This window comes from Salmo salar, chromosome 09 (genome assembly GCF_965601325.2).
Source record: "Salmo salar chromosome 09, fSalSal1, whole genome shotgun sequence".
Classification (NCBI taxonomy): domain Eukaryota; kingdom Metazoa; phylum Chordata; class Actinopteri; order Salmoniformes; family Salmonidae; genus Salmo; species Salmo salar.
Window position 1 is genome coordinate 25,268,339 of NC_138299.1, and position 21,999 is coordinate 25,290,337.

General features: G+C 43.1%; 1 protein-coding gene across 2 annotated transcripts in view; it reads left to right on the forward strand.

Annotated features, from left to right (window-relative positions):
- Positions 1-21,999, forward strand: part of prkcha (protein kinase C, eta, a) — a 55,095-nt gene that overhangs the window by 6,445 nt on the left and 26,651 nt on the right. Inside the window, exons 2-9 of one of the 2 annotated variants that reach the window (XM_014210725.3) lie at positions 4,837-4,900; positions 14,885-15,038; positions 15,403-15,437; positions 15,831-15,913; positions 17,425-17,554; positions 17,682-17,815; positions 19,760-19,894; positions 19,994-20,167. In XM_014210725.3, the coding sequence (XP_014066200.1) occupies positions 4,837-4,900; positions 14,885-15,038; positions 15,403-15,437; positions 15,831-15,913; positions 17,425-17,554; positions 17,682-17,815; positions 19,760-19,894; positions 19,994-20,167 (909 nt within the window). The remainder of the gene's footprint in view (positions 1-4,836; positions 4,901-14,884; positions 15,039-15,402; positions 15,438-15,830; positions 15,914-17,424; positions 17,555-17,681; positions 17,816-19,759; positions 19,895-19,993; positions 20,168-21,999) is intronic. The other variant, XM_045723509.2, reaches the window with a different exon arrangement.

Here is a 21,999-nt window from a genome sequence, read left to right on the forward strand (position 1 = left end):
GTTGTGTGCTTCATGAAATGGGTTTCCATGGCCAAGCAGCCGCACACAAGCCTAGATCACCATGCGCAATGCCAAGCGTCGGCTGGAGTGGTGTAAAGCTCGCTGCCGTTGGGCTCTGGAGCCATGGAAACGTGTTCTCTGGAGTGATGAATCACACTTCACCATCTGGCAGTCCGACGGACGAATCTGCGTTTGGCGAATGCCTGGAGAACGCTACCTGCCTGAATGTGTAGTGCCAACTGTAAAGTTTGGTGGAGGAATAATGGTCTCGGGATTTTTTTCATGGTTTGGGCTAGGGCCCTCAGTTCCAGTGAAGGGAAATCTTAACGCTACAGCATACAATGACATTCTAGATGATTCTGTGTTTCCAACTTTGTGGCAACAGTTTGGGGAAGACCCTTTCCTGTTTCAGCATAATGCCCCCATGCGCAAAGCGATGTCCATTTAGAAATGGTTTGTTGAGATCGGTGTGGAAGAACTTGACTGGCCTGCAAAAAGCCCTGATCTCAACCCCCATTTTATTTATTTATTTTACCAGGTAAATTGACTGAGAACACATTCTTATTTACAGCAACGACCTGGGGGATGAATGAGCCAATTGTAAGCTGGGGATGATTAGATGGCCAGATTGGGAATTTAGCCAGGACACCGGGGTTAACACCCCTACTCTTACGATAAGTGCAAGGGGATCTTTAATGACCTCAGAGAGTCAGGACACCCGTTTAACGTCCCATCCGAAAGACAGCACCCTACACACCTTTGGGACAAAACTGACAAAATAAAAGAAACACTTGAGTAAATGAGGGATACAAAGTATATTGAAATCAGGTACTTCCACACAGGTATAGTTCCTGAGTTAATTAAGCAACTAACATCCCATCATGCGTAGGGTCATGTAAGATATAATAATGCCCAGTTGCCCATAATTTTGGCTACCATGGCTAGAATAAGTAATCTCATGGGGTTTAAAGGGTGTGTGTGTGTGTGTGTGTGTGTGTGTGTGTGTGTGTGTGTGTGAGTCAGTCAGTCAGTCACCAGATCTCAAACCAATTGAAGACTTATGGAAGATTCTGGAGTTGCGTCTGAGACAGCGTTTCCCACCACCATCAACAAAACAACAAATTATGGAATTTCTCCTTGAAGACTGGTGTTGCATCCCTTAAATAGAGTTCCAGACACTTGTAGAATCTATGCCAAGGCGAATTGAAGCTGTTCTGTCGGCTCGTTGTGGCCCAACGCACTAAGGCACTTTATGTTGGTGTTTCCTTTATTTTGGCAGTTACGTGTAGATAAATAATTAGCCTACATCTCGAAGTGTAGCCTAAATGATATGTCCACACTGATGCTGACATGAGGGAGGCGCCAGAAAATATAGCCAAACTTTTAATTACATAAATATAGGCTAAATGCCACTCATGTTTGACAAATATGATGAAGGATAATTAACATTAACATCTAAAGGCTTGATTCTGTTGACATACTCGAGGCATGGTTTGTTCAGATCAAATGGGTGTGTTCCCGCTAATTGTGTTCCCACTAATTGCATTTTGGAACATTCGCATGTAGCCTATACTGCCGTATGCGCGTTGCTGTGCTTACTCGGAACGGGCCGGCTGCCTCTGGGGACCAGGCGCAACCAAAAGCATATTTGGCGGTGGGGGGATCCAATCATAAAATGAGGAATGAGGAACATAAAGCCAGTAGCTGCCTGGCACTTTACAGTGGGGACATGTTTTCCAATCAATCAAACTTATCATGGTAAGATATTAACGGGGGTCAAATTGACCTGTTTCTAATATTGGGGCAGTCATGACTCCCCGTCCCCATGACCCCGGCAAGTTACTCACCTGGCTGTAAGTAACCTCAGTTTCCATTTTAGTGGTTTGTGCATGGCCTCCGCAGCACTGTGGAGCTCCTTCAGGTTTCTCACTGTGGGCCTAATACAAACCTTTCGGTCTCCGTCAGTCTCATTATGTCTATTATCTGTCTATGTGTGTAGGTCTTCTTTATACTTACAGTGCATTCAGAAAGTATTCAGACCCCTTGACTTTTTCCACATTTTATTATGTTACAGCCTTTTTCTAAAATTGATTTTTGTCATCAAGCTACACAACCTCATGTTGACAAGGCAAAAACTTTTTTTTTTGGCAAATGTATGAAAAATAAGAACTTAAATATTACATTTACATAAGTATTCAGACCCTGTACTTTGTCTAAGCAACTTTGGCAGCGATTACAGCCTCGAGTCTTCTTGGGTATGATGCTACAAGCTTGGCACACCTGTATTTGGGGAGTTTATCCCATTATTCTCTGCAGATCCTCAAGCGATGTCAAGTCGCATGGGGAGCGTTGCTGCACAGCTATATTCCGGTCTCTCCAGAGATATTGATCGGGTTCAAGTCCGTCTCTGGCTGGGCCTCTCAAGGACATTCAGAGACTTGTCCCGAAGCCACTCATGCGTTGTCTTGGCTGTGTGCTTACTGTTATCCTGTTGGAAGGTGAACCTTTGTCCAAGTCTGAGAACCTGCTCCAGAGCACTCAGGACTTCATCAAAGATCTCTCTGTTCTTTGCTCTGTTCATCTTTCCCTCAATCCTGACTAGTCTCCCAGTCTCTGCCGCTAAAAAATATTCCCACAGCATGATGTTGCCACCACCATGCTTCACCGTAGGGATGGTGCCAGGTTTCCTCCAGATGTGACGCTTGGCATTCAGGCCAAAGAGTTCAATCTTGGTTTCATCAGACCAGAGAATCTTGTTTCTCATGGTCTGAGAGTCCTTTAGGTGCCTTTTGGCAAACTCCCAGCGGGCTGTCCTGTGCCTTTTACTGAGTGACGTCCGTCTGGCCCTCTGCCATAAAGGCCTGATTGGTAGAGTGCTGCAGAGATGGTTGTCCTTCTGGAAGGTTCTCCCATCTCCACAGAGGAACTCTGGAGCTCTGTCAGAGTGACCATCAGGTTCTTGGTCACCTCCCTGACCAAGGCCCTTCTCCCCCGATTGCTCAGTTTGGCGGGGCAGCCAGCTCTAGGAAGAGTCTTGGTGGTTCCAAACTTCTTCCGTTTAAGAATGATGGAGGCCACCTTGTTCTTGAGGCATTTCAATGCTGCAGAAATGTTTTGGTACCTTTCCCCAGATCTGTGCCTCGACACAATCCTGTCTTGGAGCTCTACGGACAATTGCTTTGATCTCATGGCTTGGTTTTTGCTCTGACATGCATTGTCAACTGTGGGACCTTATATAGTCAGGTGTGTGCCTTACCAAATCATGTCCAATCAATTGAATTTACCACAAGTGTACTCCAATCAAGTTTTAGAAACATCTCAAGGATGATCAATGGGAACAGGATGCATCTGAACTCAATTTGGAGTTGCATAGCAAAGGGTCTGAATACTTATGTAAATAAGGTATTTCTGTTTTCGCTTTGTCATTATGGGGTATTGTGTAGCGATTGCTGAAGAAAATGTATTTAATCAATTTCAGAATAAGGCTGTAACGTAACAAAATGTGAAAAAAGTAAAGGGTTTTGAATACTTTCCGAAATCACTGTATGCCAATGTCTGTGTGAGATGGATGTTAACTTCACTGGAGCAGGGTGTCATTTTAATAGAGCTAGCTCAACCAGCTGGACCTGCTTCCAGTCTCTTCACCACATTGCTCACATTCTCCCCACATTCCATACACACTCAACCCTTCCCAACACACAGCTACATGCTACATACCGGTATGTTAAAGAAAGACCTACCGTAATTTCCGAACTATAAGCCGCAACTTTTTTCCCACGCTTTGAACCTCGCGGCTTAAACAATGACGTGGCTAATATATGGATTTTTCCCACTTTCAAATGTTTTTTTCTCCAAAAAAACACATTCTGTGACGTGCTCAGTTTTTTGGCGGCATGAAGCTTTCATTAGACCAATGAAATTGCCGAATGGGTTAAGGTCAAACAACTTTTTTGTTTACTGTTTAGATTAAATCGAGCGCTCTCAAACTTCCCATCATTCTGATTACGGTAGTCATTTTGTCACCCTCATCATGGCAAAGACACTGAGAAATGCATATGATGCAGCTTTCAAGTTGAAGGCGATTGATCTGGCAGTTGGATAAAGGAAATAGAGCTGCTGCACGGGAGCTTGGACTTAATGATGATAAGACGTTGGAAACAGCATCGTGAAGAATTGACTCAGTGCAAAGCTTACTGCAAATTTTTTATTTTTTGTTACAAGCCGTGTTTCGTTAAAGCCTGTGTAAAGTTCATTTGTTTCAATGTACCGGTAGGCACCTGCGGCTTATTTATGTTCAAAATATATATATTTTTTTTAAATTCAGTGGGTGCGGCTTATATTCAGGTGCGCTCAATAGTCCGGAAATTACGGTACCTATGCAGACGTTTTTATCTCAATATCACATCATTTCTGGGTAACAATTAAGTACCCTTCTGTGATTGATTGTTTTGAATTAAATGGTAAAAAAGAAACAGAAATAGTTTCTTAGTAAAGAGCAATTTCTCAATAAATATTTTTCTAGGACTGTCTTGGAGTGGTCTGAGTGGGGAGGGAAACTGAAAATTAGCTGTTATTGGCAGAGGTTTGGATCTCTTTCTTATTGGTCTATTAACTATATTACTGCCTGGTGATGTCACCAGGCAGGCCAAAACATCATCCCACCAAAACAAAGCGGCCTTTTCCAACAGCTCTTCCACTAAAAGGACATCATTATAATTTTCACAGTATTATCCCAAGCTTATAGTGTGGAAATATATATAAAATACAGGAAAATCCCGTTTGACTGCACCGGGCCTTTAAATAGTCGAGTCTAATGTCTCCTGTGTTTGTGTGCAGGTGGACCTGGAGCCAGAGGGCAAGGTGTACATACTCATAGCACTCAATGGCTCCTTCATTGATGGTAAGAGTTTTTCACTGTATCTCACACTAACCCTCTATCTATTTCATCCATAGGTGGCATTACTTTCTATCTCTCCCTCCCTCTCTTACACTGAGACAGCATACATTCTTTCAACTCCTTAAATATTCAGTAACATTTTGTTCTATTCGACCCTCCTCCCTCTAAAGTTAAGTCTGTCTGTCTGGCTGCTTCAACACAGCCACTGATGCAGCTGATAACTAACAGGCTGTCAAACAGACATTCGGCGTCACAAAAACCTGGTTGTGTGTATGTGTGCGCGTTTGTGCATGCCTGTGACTGACTTACTGTAAGACATACTGTAGATGCTTTGACTGATGGGAATCCTATCTCCTTTGTTTCCTTTCAGATAGAACATTGTGCTTTTATCATCCATATTTCCTGTCTGAATAAAATACTCCCCTCTAGCAGTTTGTATAGTGCTCTGCCGTGGTTTTATCACCACTGAAAATCATCAAGACCTTATCTAAACTGTGAAATAATACATATTAAACCCTAGTTCTTCCTGTGGCAAATCAAACATCATTCAATAGCTGACAATTGAGTACCATTCTCAGTGTAGTACTCCACCATCTGTCTCTCTGACGGGTGTCGGGACTCTAAAACATACAACTTTCCGCTGTTCGTATGTGGTTTTAGCACCTCACAAATATAAAAATAGGTCAACTATTACTCTAGACAGACACACACGCACACAGACATACACACTCACCTATAGACACGCACACACTCATCCATAATACCATACATGATATGATCAGTGGCATGTATTCATGGATGCCAAGGGAAGCCAGGCTTCCCCCAAAAATGTACCAAGAAAAAAAACATAAAATAAACTCCTTCAAGACTGTTGGAAAGGCATTCCAGGTGAAGCTGGTTGAGAGAATGCCAAGAATGTGCAAAGCTGTCAGGGTGGCTATTTGAAGAATCTCAAATATAAAATAGATTTTGATTTGTTAAACACTTTTTTTTGGTTACAATATGATTCCATGTGTGTTATTTCATAGTTTTGATGTCTTCACTATTATTCTACAATGTAGAAAATAGTCAAAATAAAGAAAAACCCTTGAATGCGTAGGTGTTCTAAAACTTTAGACTGGTAGTGCAGTCTCTCTGTGTTTCATAAATTTCCTTCAATTCACAAGAGGCTGAACGTATCTCACCGGAGAAAGCATCCTAGCGAACAAAACAGCGCCCCTCTGTCTCAGTATGTGTATCTATGTGATGCTGTCTGGTCAGAAAGAGTATGACATTGTTGCCGCCCGTAATATTGAATGCAAGGGAAGCCAGCAAGTATTTTGCATCCCTTGATAATAGCCAATCAGCTATTAAACTGAGTGAGCTCAGCTTTGAATGGTCCTGGCGCAACAAAAACATTTTCCAAGGGAAGACAGTTTGGATTTGGCTTCAGACCAATCCCATCACAGGCCAATCATCATTACTGACAGAAAAAAACTTGTTGTTGTGTTGTTCTCCGGTGGCTAGCTAGCTAAAATCGTCCCTTTCCTAAATTAGCCATGGATGGAGATAGGGATTTGGACTTAATTCTCCATACTGGCCAATCATTAAAACAGTGATTCTGATCCAACCATAAATTCGTACATTGTGCCCCTGGCCTTAGAGGATGGAAGTTCAATGTGTAGCTAGATTGTAGTATGCTAATGTTAACTAGCTGGCCATGAAAGGAAGTTAGGAAGTTAGCGAGCAAGTATTTTAGCCAGGTAGCCTAGGTCAACAAAAACGAAGTGTTTACTGTGTGACAGTCATAGACCGTTTAGGCAACATGAAGGGAGAGAAATACTCCTCAGAATCAGTTTGAAAGAAATAAGCTTTTTGTGCTTATTGAACATTTCTGGGATCTTTTGTTTCAGCTCATGAAACATGGGACCAACACTTTCCATGTTGCGTTTATATTTTTGTTCACTGTAGTTGTCACTCTATTAGACTAAGCATAGGTGATAAGATGTTGAAATTGAAATGGTGCTGGAATAGGGGAGACAGCTCCAGTTTTCTTTGCGACTTGCGGTAACTCTCTGTGGCTCTAAATAAATAGTTGTTTAGTAGTGTGAAAATGTCAGAAACATTACCTTGCTCTACCATGCTGTAGGTCATGTAAATGTTTGCTACATGCAATATGTTTTGTGGACTTCTCCGGTTTTGTAATGAAACATGTGTTGTTGACTTTATTCTGCCACTGTGTCTTTATTGCCTCGTGCCTTAGGCCTGTATGTCATGGTGGTAAGGCATGTGAACTAACAGGTTATAGAGCAATCAACGCATTTATCACAACACCGGTTGTAGTATGGCTTTTTTGTCTTGGATTGGTTTCCCTGGTGATTTTTACCCACGCACCAATTTTTTTAAATATTTTTATTTCACTTTTTATTTAACCAGGTAGGCAAGTTGAGAACAAGTTCTCATTTTCGACCTGGCCAAGATAAAGCAAAGCAGTGCGACACAAACAACACCGAGTTACATATGGGATAAACAAACGTACAGTCAATAACATTGAAAAATCTATATACTGTGTGTGCAAATGTAGTAAGATTAGGGAGGTAAGGCAATAAATAGGCCATAGTGGCAAAATAATTACAATTTAGCAATTAAACACTGGAGTGGTGGATGTGCAGAAGACGATTGTGCAAGTAGAGATACTGGGGTGCAAAGGAGCAAAACAATAAATAACAATATGGGGATGAGGTAGTTGGGTGGGCTATTTACAGATGGGCTGTGTACCGGTGCAATGATCGGTAAGCTGCTCTCACAGCTGCTTAAAGTTAGTGAGGGAGATATAAGTCTCCAGCTTCAGTGATTTTTGCAATTCGTTCCAGTCATTGGCAGCAGAGAACTGGAAGGAAAGGCAGCCAAAGGAGGAGTTGGCTTTGTGGGTGACCAGTGAAATATACCTGCTGGAGCACATGCTATGGGTGGGTGGTGCTATGGTGACCAGTGAGCTGAAATAAGGTCGGGCTTTACCTAGCAAAGACTTATAGATGACCTGGAGCCAGTGGGTTTGGCGACGAATATGAAGCGAGGGCCAGCCAACGAGAGCATACAGGTCGCAGTGGTGGGTAGTATATGGGGCTTTGGTGACAAAATGGATAGCACTGTGATAGACTACATCCAATTTGCTGAGTAGAGTGTTGGAGGCTATTTTGTAAATGACATCGCCAAAGTCGAGGATCGGTAGGATGGTCAGTTTTACGAGGGTATGTTTGGCAGCATGAGTGAAGGATGCTTTGTTGCGAAATAGGAAGCCGATTCTAGATAACATTTGTGATTGGAGATGTTTAATGTGAGTCTGGAAGGAGAGTTTACAGTCTAACCAGACACCTAGGTATTTGTAGTTGTCCACATATTCTAAGTCCAGAGTAGTGATGCTAGACTGGCGGGCGGATGCGGGCAGCAATCGGTAGAAGAGCATGCATTTAGTTTTACTTGCATTTAAGAGCAGTTGGAGGCCACAGAAGGAGTGTTGCATGGCATTGAAGCTCATCTGGAGTTTTGTTAACACAGTGTCCGAAGAAGGGCCAGAAGTATACAGAATGGTGTCGTCTGTGTAGAGGTGGATCAGAGAATCACCAGCATCAAGAGCGACATTGATGTATACAGAGAAAAGTTTCGGCCCGAGAATTGAACCCTCTGGCACCCCCATAGAGACTGCCAGAGGTCCGGACAACAGGCCATCCGATTTGACACACTGAACTCTATCTGAGAAGTAGTTGGTGAACCAGGCGAGGCAGTCTTTTGAGAAACCATGGCTGTTGAGTCTGCCGATAAGAATGCAGTGATTGACAGAGTCGAAAGCCTTGGCCAGGTCGATGAAGACGGCTGCACAGTATTGTCTTTTATCGATGGCGGTTATGATATTGTTTAGGACCTTGAGTGTGGCTGAGGTGCACCCATGACCCGCTCGGTAACCAGATTGCAAAACGGAGAAGGTACGGTGGGATTCGAAATGGTCGGTGATCTGTTTGTTAACTTGGCTTTCGAAGAATTTAGAAAGGCAGGGTAGGAGAGATATAGGTCTGCAACAGTTTGGGTCTAGAGTGTCTCCCCTTTGAAGAGGGGGATGACCGTGGCAACTTTCCAATCTTTGGGGATCTCAGACGATACAAAAGAGAGGTTGAACAGGCTAGTAATAGGGGTTGCAACAATTGCGGCGGAAAATTTTAGAGAGGGTCCAGATTGTCTAGCCCAGCTGATTTGTAGGGGTCCAGATTTTGCAGCTCTTTCAGAACATCAGCTATCTGGATTTGGGTGAAGGAGAAATGGGGGAGGCTTGGGCAAGTTGCTGTGGGGGTTGCAGAGCTGTTCACCGGGATAGGGGTAGCCAGGTGGAAAGCATGGCCAGCCGTAAAAAAAATGCTTATTGAAATTCTCGATTATCGTAGATTTATCGGTGGTGACAGTGTTTCCTAGCCTCAGTGCAGTGGGCAGCTGGGAGGAGGTGCTCTTATTCTCCATGGACTTTACAGTGTCCCAGAACTTTTTGGAGTTTATGCTACAGGATGCAAATTTCTGTTTCAAAAAGCTAGCCTTTGCTTTCCTAACTGCCTGTGTATATTTGTTCCTAACTTCCCTGAAAAGTTGCATATCGCGGGGGCTATACGATGCTAATGTAGTACGCCACAGGATGTTTTTGTGCTGGTCAAGGGCATTCAAGTCTGGAGTGAACCAAGGGCTATATCTGTTCTTAGTTATACATTTTTTTGAACGGGGCATGCTTATTTAAGATGGTGAGGAAAGCACTTTTAAAGAATAACCAGGCATCCTCTACTGACGGAATGAGGTCAATATCCTACCAGGATACCCGGGCCAGGTCGATTTGAAAGGCCTGCTCGCTGAAGTGTTTTAGGGAGCATTTGACAGTGATGAGGGGTGGTCGTTTGACCGCAGACCCATTACGGACGCGGTAATGGTTCTATCTTGGCAGTGATCGCTGAGATCCTGGTTGAAGACAGCAGAGGTGTATTTAGAGGGCAGGTTGGTCAGGATGATATCTATGAGGGTGCCCGTGTTTACGGATTTAGGGTTGTACCTTGTAGGTTCCTTGATAATTTGTGTGAGATTGAGGGCATCTAGTTTAGATTGTAGGATGGCCGGGGTGTTAAGCATATCCCAGGTTAAGTCACCTAACAGTATAAAGTCTGAAGATAAATGAGGGGCAAATAATTCACATATGGTGTCCAGGGCACAGCTAGGGGCTGAGTGGGGTCTGTAACAAGCAGCAACAGTGAGAGACTTATTTTTTTGAAAGGTGGATTTTTAAAAGTAGAAGCTCAAACTGTTTGGGCACAGACCTGGAGAGCATGACAGAACTCTGAAGACTATATCTGCAGTAGATTGCAACTCCACCCCCTTTGGCAGTTCTATCTTGGCGGAAAATGTTGTAGTTTGGGATGGAAATTTCAGAATTTTTAGTGGCCTTCCTAAGCCAGGATTCAGACACGGCTAGGACATCAGGGTTGGCGAAGTCTGCTAAAGCAGTGAATAAAACAAACTTAGGGAGGAGGCTTCTGATGTTAACATGCATGAAACCAAGGCTTTTACGGTTACAGAAGACAACAAAAGATTGTGCCTGGTGAATAGGAGTGGAACTGGGGGCTACAGGGCCTGGGTTAACCTCTACATCACCAGAGGAGGAGTAGGATATGGGTACGGCTGAAGGCCAATAACACTGGTCGTCTATTGCGTTGGGGACAGAGAATAAAAGGAGCAGATTTCTGGGAGTGGTAGAATGGATTCAGGGCATAATGTTCAGACAATGGTATGGTAGGATGTAGAGGTCGACCGATTAATCGGAATGGCCGATTAATTAGGGTCGATTTCAAGTTTTCATAACAATCGGAAATCGGTATTTTTGGACGCCGATTTGGCCGATTTTTATTTTATTTATTTATTTATTTGTTTTTTTATAACAAACATTTTTTTTAGACCTTTATTTAACTAGGCAAGTCAGTTAAGAACACATTCTTATTTTCAATGACGGCCTAGGAACGGTGGGTTAACTGCCTTGTTCAGGGGCAGAACGACAGATTTTTACCTTGTCAGCTCAGGGATTCAATCTTGCAACCTTATGGTTAACTAGTCCAACGCTCTAACCACCTGCTTTACATTGCACTCCACGAGGTTACGCGAATGCAGTAAGAAGCTAAGGTAAGTTGCTAGCTAGCATTTAAACTTCTCTTATAAAAAAACAATCAATCAATCATAATCACTAGTTGATGGTTGATGATATTACTAGTTTATCTAGCCTGTCCTGCGTTGCATATAATCGCTTAGGTACACGTTGCTCCAACCATAAACATCAATGCCTTTCTTAAAATCAATACACAAGTATATATTTTTAAACCTGCATATTTAGCTAAAAGAAATCCAGGTTAGCAGGCAATATTAACCAGGTGAAATTGTGTCATTTTGCGTTCATTGCACGCAAAGTCAGTGTATATGCAACAGTTTGGGTCACCTGGCTCGTTGCGAACTAATTTGCCAGAATTTTACGTAATTATGACATAACATTGAAGGTTGTGCAATGTAACAGGAATAACATTTTGTTTTCGAGATGATAGTTTCCGGATTCGACCATATTAATGACCTAAGGCTCGTATTTCTGTGTGTTATTATGTTATAATTAAGTCTATGATTTGATAGAGCAGTCTGACTGAGCGATGGTAGGCAGCAGCAGGCTCGTAAGCATTCATTCAAAATAGCACTTTCGTGCGTTTTGCCAGCAGCTCTTCGCAATGCTTCAAGCATTGCGCTGTTTATGACTTCAAGTCTGTCAACTCCCGAGATTAGGCTGGTGTAACCGATGTGAAATGGCTAGCTAGTTAGCCAGGTGTGCGCTAATAGCGTTTCAAACGTCACTCGCTCTGAGACTTGGGAGTGGTTGTTTCTCTTCCTCTACGTGGGTAACGCTGCTTTGAGGGTGGCTGTTGTCGATGTGTTCCTGGTTCAAGCCCAGGTAGGTGCGAGGAGAGGGACGGAAGCTATACTGTTCCACTGGCAAGACTAAAGTGCCTATAAGAACATCCAATAGTCAAAGGTATATGAAATACAAATCGTATAGAGAGAAATAGTCCTATAATTCCTATAATATATACAACCTAAAACATCTTACCTGGGAATATTGAAGACTCATGTTAAAAGGAACCACCAGCTTTCATATGTTCTCATGTTCTGAGCAAGGAACTTAAACGTTAGCTTTTTTACATGGCACATATTGCACTTTTACTTTCTTCTCCAACACTTTGTTTTTGCATTATTTAAACCAAATTGAACGTTTCATTATTTATTTGAGGCTAAATTGATTTTATTGATGTATTATATTAAGTTAAAATAAGTGTTAATTCAGTATTGTTGTAATTGTCATTATTATAAATAAATAAAATCGGCCGATTAATCGGCATCTTTTTTTTTTGGGGGGTCCTCCAATAATCGGTATCGGCGTTGAAAAATCATAGTCGGTCGACCTCTAGTAGGATGTGAGTACAGTGGAGGTAAACCTAGGCGTTGAGTGACGATGAGAGAGGTTTCGTCTCTTGAGGCACCAGTTAAGGCACGTGAGGTCTCCGCATGTGTGTGGGGTGGGACAAAAGAGCTACAGTGGGGGGGGAAAGTATTTTGTCCCCTGCTGATTTTGTATGTTTGCCCACTTACAAAGAAATGATCAGTCTATAATTTTAATGGTAGGTTTATTTGAACAGTGAGAGACAGAATAACAACAAAAAAATCCAGAAAAATGCATGTCAAAAATGTTATAAAATGATTTGCATTTTAATGAGGGAAATAAGTATTTGACCCCTCTGCAAAACATGACTTAGTACTTGGTGGCAAAACCCTTGTTGGCAATCAGAGGTCAGATGTTTCTTGTAGTTGGCCACCAGGTTTGCACACATCTCAGGAGGGATTTTGTCCCACTCCTCTTTGCAGATCTTCTCCAAGTCATTAAGGTTTCGAGGCTGACGTTTGGCAACTCGAACCTTCAGCTCCCTCCACAGATTTTCTATGGGATTAAGGTCTGGAGACTGGCTAGGCCACTCCAGGACCTTAATGTCTTCTTGAGCCACTCCTTTGTTGCCTTGGACGTGTGTTTTGGGTCATTGTCATGCTGGAATACCCATTCACGACCTATTTTCAATGCCCTGGCTGAGGGAAGGATGTTCTCACCCAAGATTTGACGGTACATGGCCCCGTCCATCGTCCCTTTGATGCGGTGAAGTTGTCCTGTCCCCTTAGTAGAAAAACACCCCCAAAGCATAATGTTTCCACCTCCATGTTTGACGGTGGAGATGGTGTTCTTGGTGTCATAGGCAGCATTCCTTCTCCAAACACAGCGAGTTGAGTTGATGCCAATGAGCTCCATTTTGGTCTCATCTGACCACAACACTTTCACCAGTTGTCCTCTGAATCATTCAGATGTTCATTGGCAAACTTCAGACGGGCATGTATATGTATTCTTGGGCAGGGGGACCTTGCGGGCGCTGCAGGATTTCAGTCCTTCACGGCATAGTGTGTTAACAATTGTTTTCTTGGTGACTATGGTCCCAGCTGCCTTGAGATCATTGACAAGATCCTCCCGTGTAGTTCTGGGCTGATTCCTCACCGTTCTCATGATCATTGCAACCCCACGAGGTGAGATCTTGCATGGAGCCCCAGGCCGAGGGATATTGACAGTTCTTTTGTGTTTCTTCCATTTGCGAATAATCGCACCAAATGTTGTCACCTTCTCACCAAGCTGCTTGGCGATGGTCTTGTAGCCCATTCCAGCCTTGTGTAGGTCTACAATCTTGTCCCTGACATCCTTGGGGAGCTCTTTGGTCTTGGCCATGGGGGAGAGTTTGGAATCTGATTGATTTCTTCTGTGGACAGGTGTCTTTTATACAGGTAACAAACTGAGATTAGGAGCACTCCCTTTAAGAGTGTGCTCCTAATCTCAGCTTGTTACCTGTATAAAAGACACCTGGGAGCCAGAAATCTTTCTGATTGAGAGGGGGTGAAATACTTATTTCCCTCATTAAAATGCAAATCAATTTATAACATTTCTGACATGCGTTTTTCTGGATTTTTTGTTGTTATTCTGTCTCTCACTGTTCAAATAAACCTACCATTAAAATTATAGACTGATCCTTTCTTCGTCAGTGGGCAAACGTACAAAATCAACAGGGGATCAAATACTTTTTCCCCCCACTGTATCTAAGGCATTTTGAGCGGGACTGGGGGCTCTACAGTGAAATAAAACAGTAAGAACTAGCCAAGACAGCAGTAGACAAGGCATATTGACATTAGAGAGAGGCATAAAGCAATCACAGGTGTTGATCAGGAGAGCTAAGACAACAACGGGTAAATGGCGATGAATGGGCAGAGCGGATTGGTTAGGACATACAGGACCTGAGTTCGAGGCTGGGGCCGACAGGTAAACAAAATGAGGTACCGTGTTATTGAAACAGTACAGGGGGCATCAGCTGTGTAGCCGAGTGATCATAGGGTCAAAAGATCAGCAATAGGTGAGTCAGGGTGCTGTTCGGTAGTCACTACTACGCTAGGCGAGCAGGGTACACAGCGTTCAGAAAAGCTAGCGTGCCGGAGCTAGTAGATGGTTCTTCGGCAACATCGTAACAGAATAGCCTGTTGAGACCTCCTCGGACGGTTACGTCGGTAGACCAGTTGTGATGGATCGGCGGGGCTCCGTGTCGGCAGTTAAAGGGTCCAGGCCAATTGGAAAAATAGGTATTGTAGCCCAAGAATTGGCTGAAGGACCTCTTTGGCTAGCTTGGAGATGGGTCTAGCTCGAGGCTAGTTCCAGGCTAACTGGATGCTTGCTTCTGGACAGAGACGTTAGCCAGGAGTAGCCACTCGGATAGCAGCTAGCTAGCTGCGATGATCCGGTGTAAAGGTTCAGAGCTTGCAGTTGGAATCCCAATACTGTCTGACCCCCATCCCATTCTGTACTCATGTTCTAAGATGACGCCACAGGGAATGTGAAGGTGTTTAAGCAGTTCAACAGGAAGAGGCAGGGGGCCGTGAAACGCAAAATTCACCAGGTCAACGGACACAAGTTCATGTCCACATTCCTTCGGCAGCCCACCTTCTGCTTCCACTGCAAAGAGTTCATCTGGTAAGGACACACACAACATATATTTTACTATCCTTGAGGGGACCTAAAATTGGTTTCCATTCATTTTCCCTAACACTAACCTTAACTCCTAACCCTAATTGTAACCCTAAGCCTAATCCTCTTTGGGAGAATGTTCCTTGATTTGCTATCCTTGTGGGGACTTTTGGGGATTTCCGGAACCCACAAGGGTAGTAATACAAGACCACACACACACTCCACTGCCCTCACCTCATAGAGTTCATCTAACATGTTACACATAGTGATAGTATTGTCGATTGTTTATAATAGAAACAGCCCATTACAATATAATTCATATGTAAACAGTATGCTTTGCATGATTCCTGACTCAGGTCTTCTGTTACAGGGGTGTTTTTGGGAAGCAGGGTTACCAATGCCAAGGTGAGTGACCCTTTTTCTCCTTTTCACTGCTTTCTTTCTTGGGTCTTTCTTTCTGCTCAAACCCCCAGTCATTGTTTTCTCTCACTCTTATTCACACCATTTCTGTGACCACCAGCCCACTCAGAAAGGAAGTCAGTGCTACGCCACAGAGACTGAGCTCTCTCTCACACGGCCTGTTTTTATTATTGAGCTGCTGAACCCAAAACCCAATGATCTCACAGTGCCCGGCCTCTATCTCAAATAATTAAGCCACATGCTCTTTCTCAGAAACAATTTATTAAAATCCCCAGTAGGAAGCTGATGCCTTTGTCAGGGTTTCTTTCACACTTAACAGCTCTCTTAATGAAAGACATGGTTTGATTGTTGTTTTGATTCATTCTGTCTGTTTTCCAGTATGCACTTGTGTGGTTCACAAGCGATGTCATCAGTTGGTTGTCACGGTGTGTCCACGCATGAAGAAGCCTGTCAAGGAGCCGGTGAGACAACATACAGAGACAAGCCATTTGAACTTTAACACCATACCCCTATTACACTACAATAACGCTGTAACAGCTCTGTCATGTCATTTCTAGAACACCCACCCCTCCATATTCCAAAAATCACTCTCTCATCAATGGAATGTGTTCTGACAATGCACCTGTACCTGAAATACACTATTTTGAATATCCGGGGGATTCAAGAGTCAAAATAGGCTGTTCTACAGGTGCATTGTGCATCAGCTGATAGATACAGATCCAGTCAGATGGCCTTCAGATGTAGATGTATGATAAATAGATCTTTATTCAGCAACTGTGTCAGTCAGGGACCCTGCCCCGGATGCTGTTTGTGCTGAGTTGTTGTGGGTGAACAACATCAAGCTACTGAATACAGATGTAGGCTCTTAATTTGATCACCCTGTTGCAGGAGAACTGCAATGCAGGTTTAAAAAGGCTTCTGAAGTTTGTAATTTCCACTTTGAAATTTCAGACTTTATTTTCCCTTAAAATGTCCATTAATTATAATCCACATAATAATTCACATTTCCTGTTGCTGCAGGATAGTTTTTCTGCTGTAGCAAACTGGCATAATGACATGATGCCATATGATGGTTTGCTTGAGGACACACTGCTACCTGCTGGCTGTGTGGTTTATAACATGCAGTATTTACATTCAGTCCCCCATTCAAACCGAGGTCAATGCAGTGGTGGGAAAAGTACTCAATTGTCATACTTGAGTAAAAGTAAAGATACCTTAATAGAAAATTACTCAAGTGAAAGTAACCCAGTAAATTGTAGCTCAGTTGGTAGAGCATGGTGTTTGCAACGCATGGTGTTTGCAACGCCAGGGTTGTGGGTTCGATTCCCACGGGGGGCCAGCACAGAAAAATAAAAATGTATGAAATGAAATGTATGCATTCACTGCTGTAAGTCGCTCTGGATAAGAGCGTCTGCTAAATGACTAAAATGTAAAACATGTAAATGTAAATTACTACTTGAGTAAAAATATTAAAGTATTTGGTTTAAAATATACTTAAGTATCAAAAGTAAATGTAATTGCTAAAATATACTCAAGTATCAAATGTAAAAGTATGAATCATTTCAACTTCCTTATATTAAGCAAACCAGACGCCACAAATGTCTTTATTTAAAAAAAATTATGAATAGCCAGGGGCACACTCCAACATAATTTACAAACAAAGCATTTGTGTTTAGTGAGTCCGCCAGATCACAAGCAGCAGGGATGGCCAGGGATGTTCTCTTGATAAGTGTGTGAATTGGACCATTTTCCTGTCAAAATGTAATCTACTACTTTTGGGTGTCAGGGAAAATGTATGGAGTAAAAAGTACATTATTATCTTTAGAAATGTAGTAAAGTAAAAGTTTCCATAAATGGTAAAGTATAGATACCCCCACAAAACTACTTAAGTAGTCCTTTAAAGTATTGTTTACTTAAGTACCTTATACCACTGGGTCAATGTGATGACATGCTGATAAATTCTCATTCACAGACCACCAACCAAGGCTTCAGTATCAACGTCCCCCATAAGTTTAACATCCACAACTTTAAGGCTCCCACCTTCTGTGACCACTGTGGTTCTCTACTGTGGGGCCTTGTCAGACAGGGTCTACACTGCAAGAGTAAGATTCTTTCTCTCATTTCTTATATTCTTGCTCTCTTGCTCTCTCAGATGTTTATAGGTAGGTGTTCCATTTTCATGGCTTATTAACATGTACTTCCTGTCTGTTGTGTGTCTGTCCTCTGCAGTCTGTAAGATGAACGTACACATCCGCTGTAAGGGCAACGTAGCACCCAGCTGTGGGGTCAACAGTGTGGAGCTGGCCAACAAGCTGGCAGAGATGGGCCTGCAGGCTGGGGGGCTCTCCAAACGCAACTCACTGGTACGCTAACTAGATGAAAAAAGAGAGCGGGAGAGGAAGAGATAGTGTGCCAAGTTAACCCACACATACAAACCACAGGAGGTTGGTGGCACCTTAATTGGGGAGGACAGGCTCGTGGTAATGGCTGGACCGGTGTAAGTGGAATGGTATTAAACAAATGGTTTCCATGTGTTTGATGCCATTCCATTTGCACCGTTCCAGACATTATTATGAGCCGTTATCCCCTCAGCAGCCTCAACTGATTCACACACGTTCGTAAATATATACACTAATGTTGGAGTCATTGAAACTTGTTTTTCAACCACTCCACAAATTTCTTCTAACAAACTATAGTTTTGGCAAGTCGGTTAGGACATCTACTTTGTGCATGACACAAGTAATTTTTCCAACAATTGTTTACAGACAGATTATTTCACTTATACGTAATTCACTTATACGTAATTCACTGCATCACAATTCCAGTGGGTCAGATGTTTACATACACTAAGTTGGCTGTGCCTTTAAACAGCTTGGAAAATTCCAGAAAATGATGTCATTGCTTTAGAAGCTTCTGGTAGGCTAATTGACATCATCTGAGTCAATTGGAGGTTTACCTGTGTATGTATTTCAAGGCCTACCTTCAAACTCAGCGCAACTCAGTGCCTCTTTGCTTGACATCATGGGAAAATGAAACGAAATCAGCCAAGACCTCAGAAAATAAATTGTAGACCTCCACAAGTCTGGTTCATCCTTGGGAGCAATATCCAAACGCCTGAAGGTACCACATTCATCTGTACAAACAATAGTACGCAAGTATAAACACCATGGGACCACGCAGCCGTCATACCGCTCAGGAAGGAGACGCGTTCTGTCTCCTAGAGATGAACGTACTTTGGTGCGAAAAGTGCAAATCTATCCCAGAACAACAGCAAAGGACCTTGTGAAGATGCTGGAGGAAACGGGTACAAGAGTATCTATATCCACAGTAAAACAAGTCCTATATCGACATAACCTGAAAGGCCGCTCAGCAAGGAAGAAGCCACTGCACCAAAACTGCCATAAAAAAGCCAGACTATGGTTTGCAACTGCACATGGGGACAAAGATCGTACTGTTTGGAGAAATGTCCTCTTGTCTGATGAAACAAAAATAGAACTGTTTGGCCATAATGACAATTGCTATGTTTGGAGGAAAAAGGGGGAGGGGAGGCTTGCAAGCCGAAGAACACCATCCCAACCGTGAAGCACGGGGGTGGCAGCATCATGTTGTGGGGGTGCTTTGCTGCAAGAGGGGCTGGTGCACTTCACAAAATAGATGGCATCATCAGGCAGGAAAAGTATGTGGATATATTGAAGCAACATCTCAAGACATCAGTCAGGAAGTTAAAGCTTGGTCGCAAATGGGTCTTCCAAATGGACAATGACCCCAAGCATACTTCCAAAGTTGTGGCAAAATGGCTTGAGGACAACAAAGTCAAGGTATTGGAGTGGCCATCACAAAGCCCTGACCTCAATCAGATTAGAACATTTGTGGGCAGAACTGAAAAAGCATGTGCGAGCATGGAGGCCTACAAACCTGACTGAGTTACACCAGCTCTGTCAGGAGGAATGGACCAAAATTCACCCAACTTATTTTGGGAAGCTTGTGCAAGGCTACCTGAAATGTTTGACCCAAGTTAAACAATTTAAAGGCAATGCTACCAAATACTAATTGAGTGTATGTAAACTTCTGACCCACTGGGATTGTGACGAAAGAAATAAAAATTGAAATTAATCATTCTCTCTACTATTATTCTGACATTTCACATTCATAAAATAAAGTGGTGATCGTAACTGACCTAACACAGGGAATTTTTACTAGGATTAAATGTCAGGAATTGTGTGGAAAAACTGAGTTGAAATGTATTTGGCTAAGGTGTATGTAAACTTCTGACTTCAACTGTACATACATACTCTGTTGTCCCTCAGTCCCCTGGAGGGCAGGGCCAGGAGCGGGCCCTCAGTGTGAGGAGGGAGAGTGGAAACCCTCAGCAGCAGACCAGACGGCTGGGTATCTCTGACTTCACCTTCCTCCAGGTGTTGGGCAAGGGCAGCTTCGGAAAGGTGAGACAATAGTGATACACTATAGAGTGATACCACAAGGGACTGTGTGAGGGTGTAGAGTTGGGTAATTAATGTGTGCGTGGTTTATTCTTATTTCAGGTGATGCTGGCTCGGTTGAACAGCAGTGAGCGGGTGTTCGCAGTTAAGGTGCTGAAGAAGGACATAATTCTGCAGGATGATGATGTTGAGTGCACTATGACAGAGAAGAGAGTGCTGTCACTAGCTGGCTGCCACCCCTACCTCACTCAGCTCTACTGTTGCTTTCAGACACTGGTGAGACACGCACACATTCTTACATTTACAGTTGACTGCAGTCACACAATATATATATTTGCTGTAATGCCTAGATTGTCCTGTTGAGGGCAGCAGTGCCCTAACGTTATCTGAGTGCGAGAGGTTAAATTGAGTGTGACGCAGTGTGAAAAGCCATCTGGATGCCAGAGCTATTCTACCACCCAGAGCCTGCTCTGCTTTAGTTGTTTGAACCCTCGCTGGTCTACTTCAATGTGGATGAAAATCGAGCAGTGTTGAGTGATGGGTTTACTCTGGCTCCTAGACACAGCTTACTATGTATACCTCAGCTGCCCCCAGACCACACTCTATCTTCACTCCATAGTTCTGTCTTCTTTGAGGGGGAGTTACAGTACTTGATATCTTAACAATGCAAATTGTAGCTGTACCTCATTTCTCACAGAGCCTCTCTACACCATTCATATCCATGATCAATCCAGTTCGGTTACTTGTCAATATTTTACCAATGACATCAAGTTAATCTAAGACATGCTCAGTAGATAAACACAGTAAGGGCTCTATAGTCTTTACCTACCTAGTGTGCTGCAGTTGAACAGAACACCTTGTGCTGGCTAGTCATGTCTGGTACATTTATGGCCATACAGTACTGCACTACGTGTTCCACAGGGAAGTGTTTTTTTCCTGCTCCCATATTCTGGAACATACCTGTGCCTAACCTGTAATGAGAAAAATGATTTATGTATTTGCACAGTGTACATTGCTTAAAATGGAGCTGGAGAAGAAGGCAGATGTTTTACCTGCCCCCAACCGATTGTGTTTATTTGCGTTGTTTGTAACTTATTTTTTTACTTATTTTGTATATAATGTTGCCGCTACCGTCTCTTATGACTGAAAGAACTTCTGGACATCAGGACTGCAATTACTCATCACGGACTGGCAGAATCCTTTTTTTCCTTTAACGAGTCTGACGAGCCCGACGCGAACGATATACTTTTTTCTCGGGAACAGGCTCAGATCCCTGTGATTTACGTGAAGAGGAGGCGGAGAAAAAGGGGCTAGAGGGTGGGCTGCCTTCTGAGAATTCGTAGGCCATCGAATAAACCCCCACTTCCTTCCATTATGCTAGCAAACGTGCAATCTTTGGACAATAAAATAGATGACCTACGCGGAAGATTAAACTACCAACGGGACATTCAAAACTGTAATATCTTATGCATCACGGAGTCGTGGTTGAACGACGACACTCAACATACAGCTGGCTGGTTATACGCTACACTGGCAGGACAGAACAGCGGCGTCTGGTAAGACAAGGGGCGGCGGACTATGTATTTTTGTAAATAACAGCTGGTGCACGATATCTAAGGATGTCTCGAGCTATTCCTCTCCTGAGGTAGAGTATCTCATGATAAGCTGTAGACCACACTATCTACCTAGAGTTTTCATCTGTATTTTTCATAGCAGGTTTACATACCACCACTGTCAGAGGCTGGCACTAAGACAGAAATGAATGAGCTGTATTCTGCCATAAGCAAACAAGAAAACGCTCACCCAGAGGCAGCGCTCCTAGAAGCCAGGGACTTTAATGCAGGGAAACTTAAATCCGTTTTACAAAATTTCTATCAGCATGTTAAATGTGCAACCAGAGAGAAAAAAACTCTGGACCACCTTTACTCCACACACAGAAGCATACCAAGCTCTCCCTCGCCCTCCATTTGGCAAATCTGACCATAATTCTATCCTCCTCATTCCTCCTTACAAGCAAAAATTTAAGCAGGAAGCACCAGTGACTCGATCAATAAAAATGTGGTCAGATGAAGCAGATGCTAAGCAAAAGGACTGTTTTGCTAGCACAG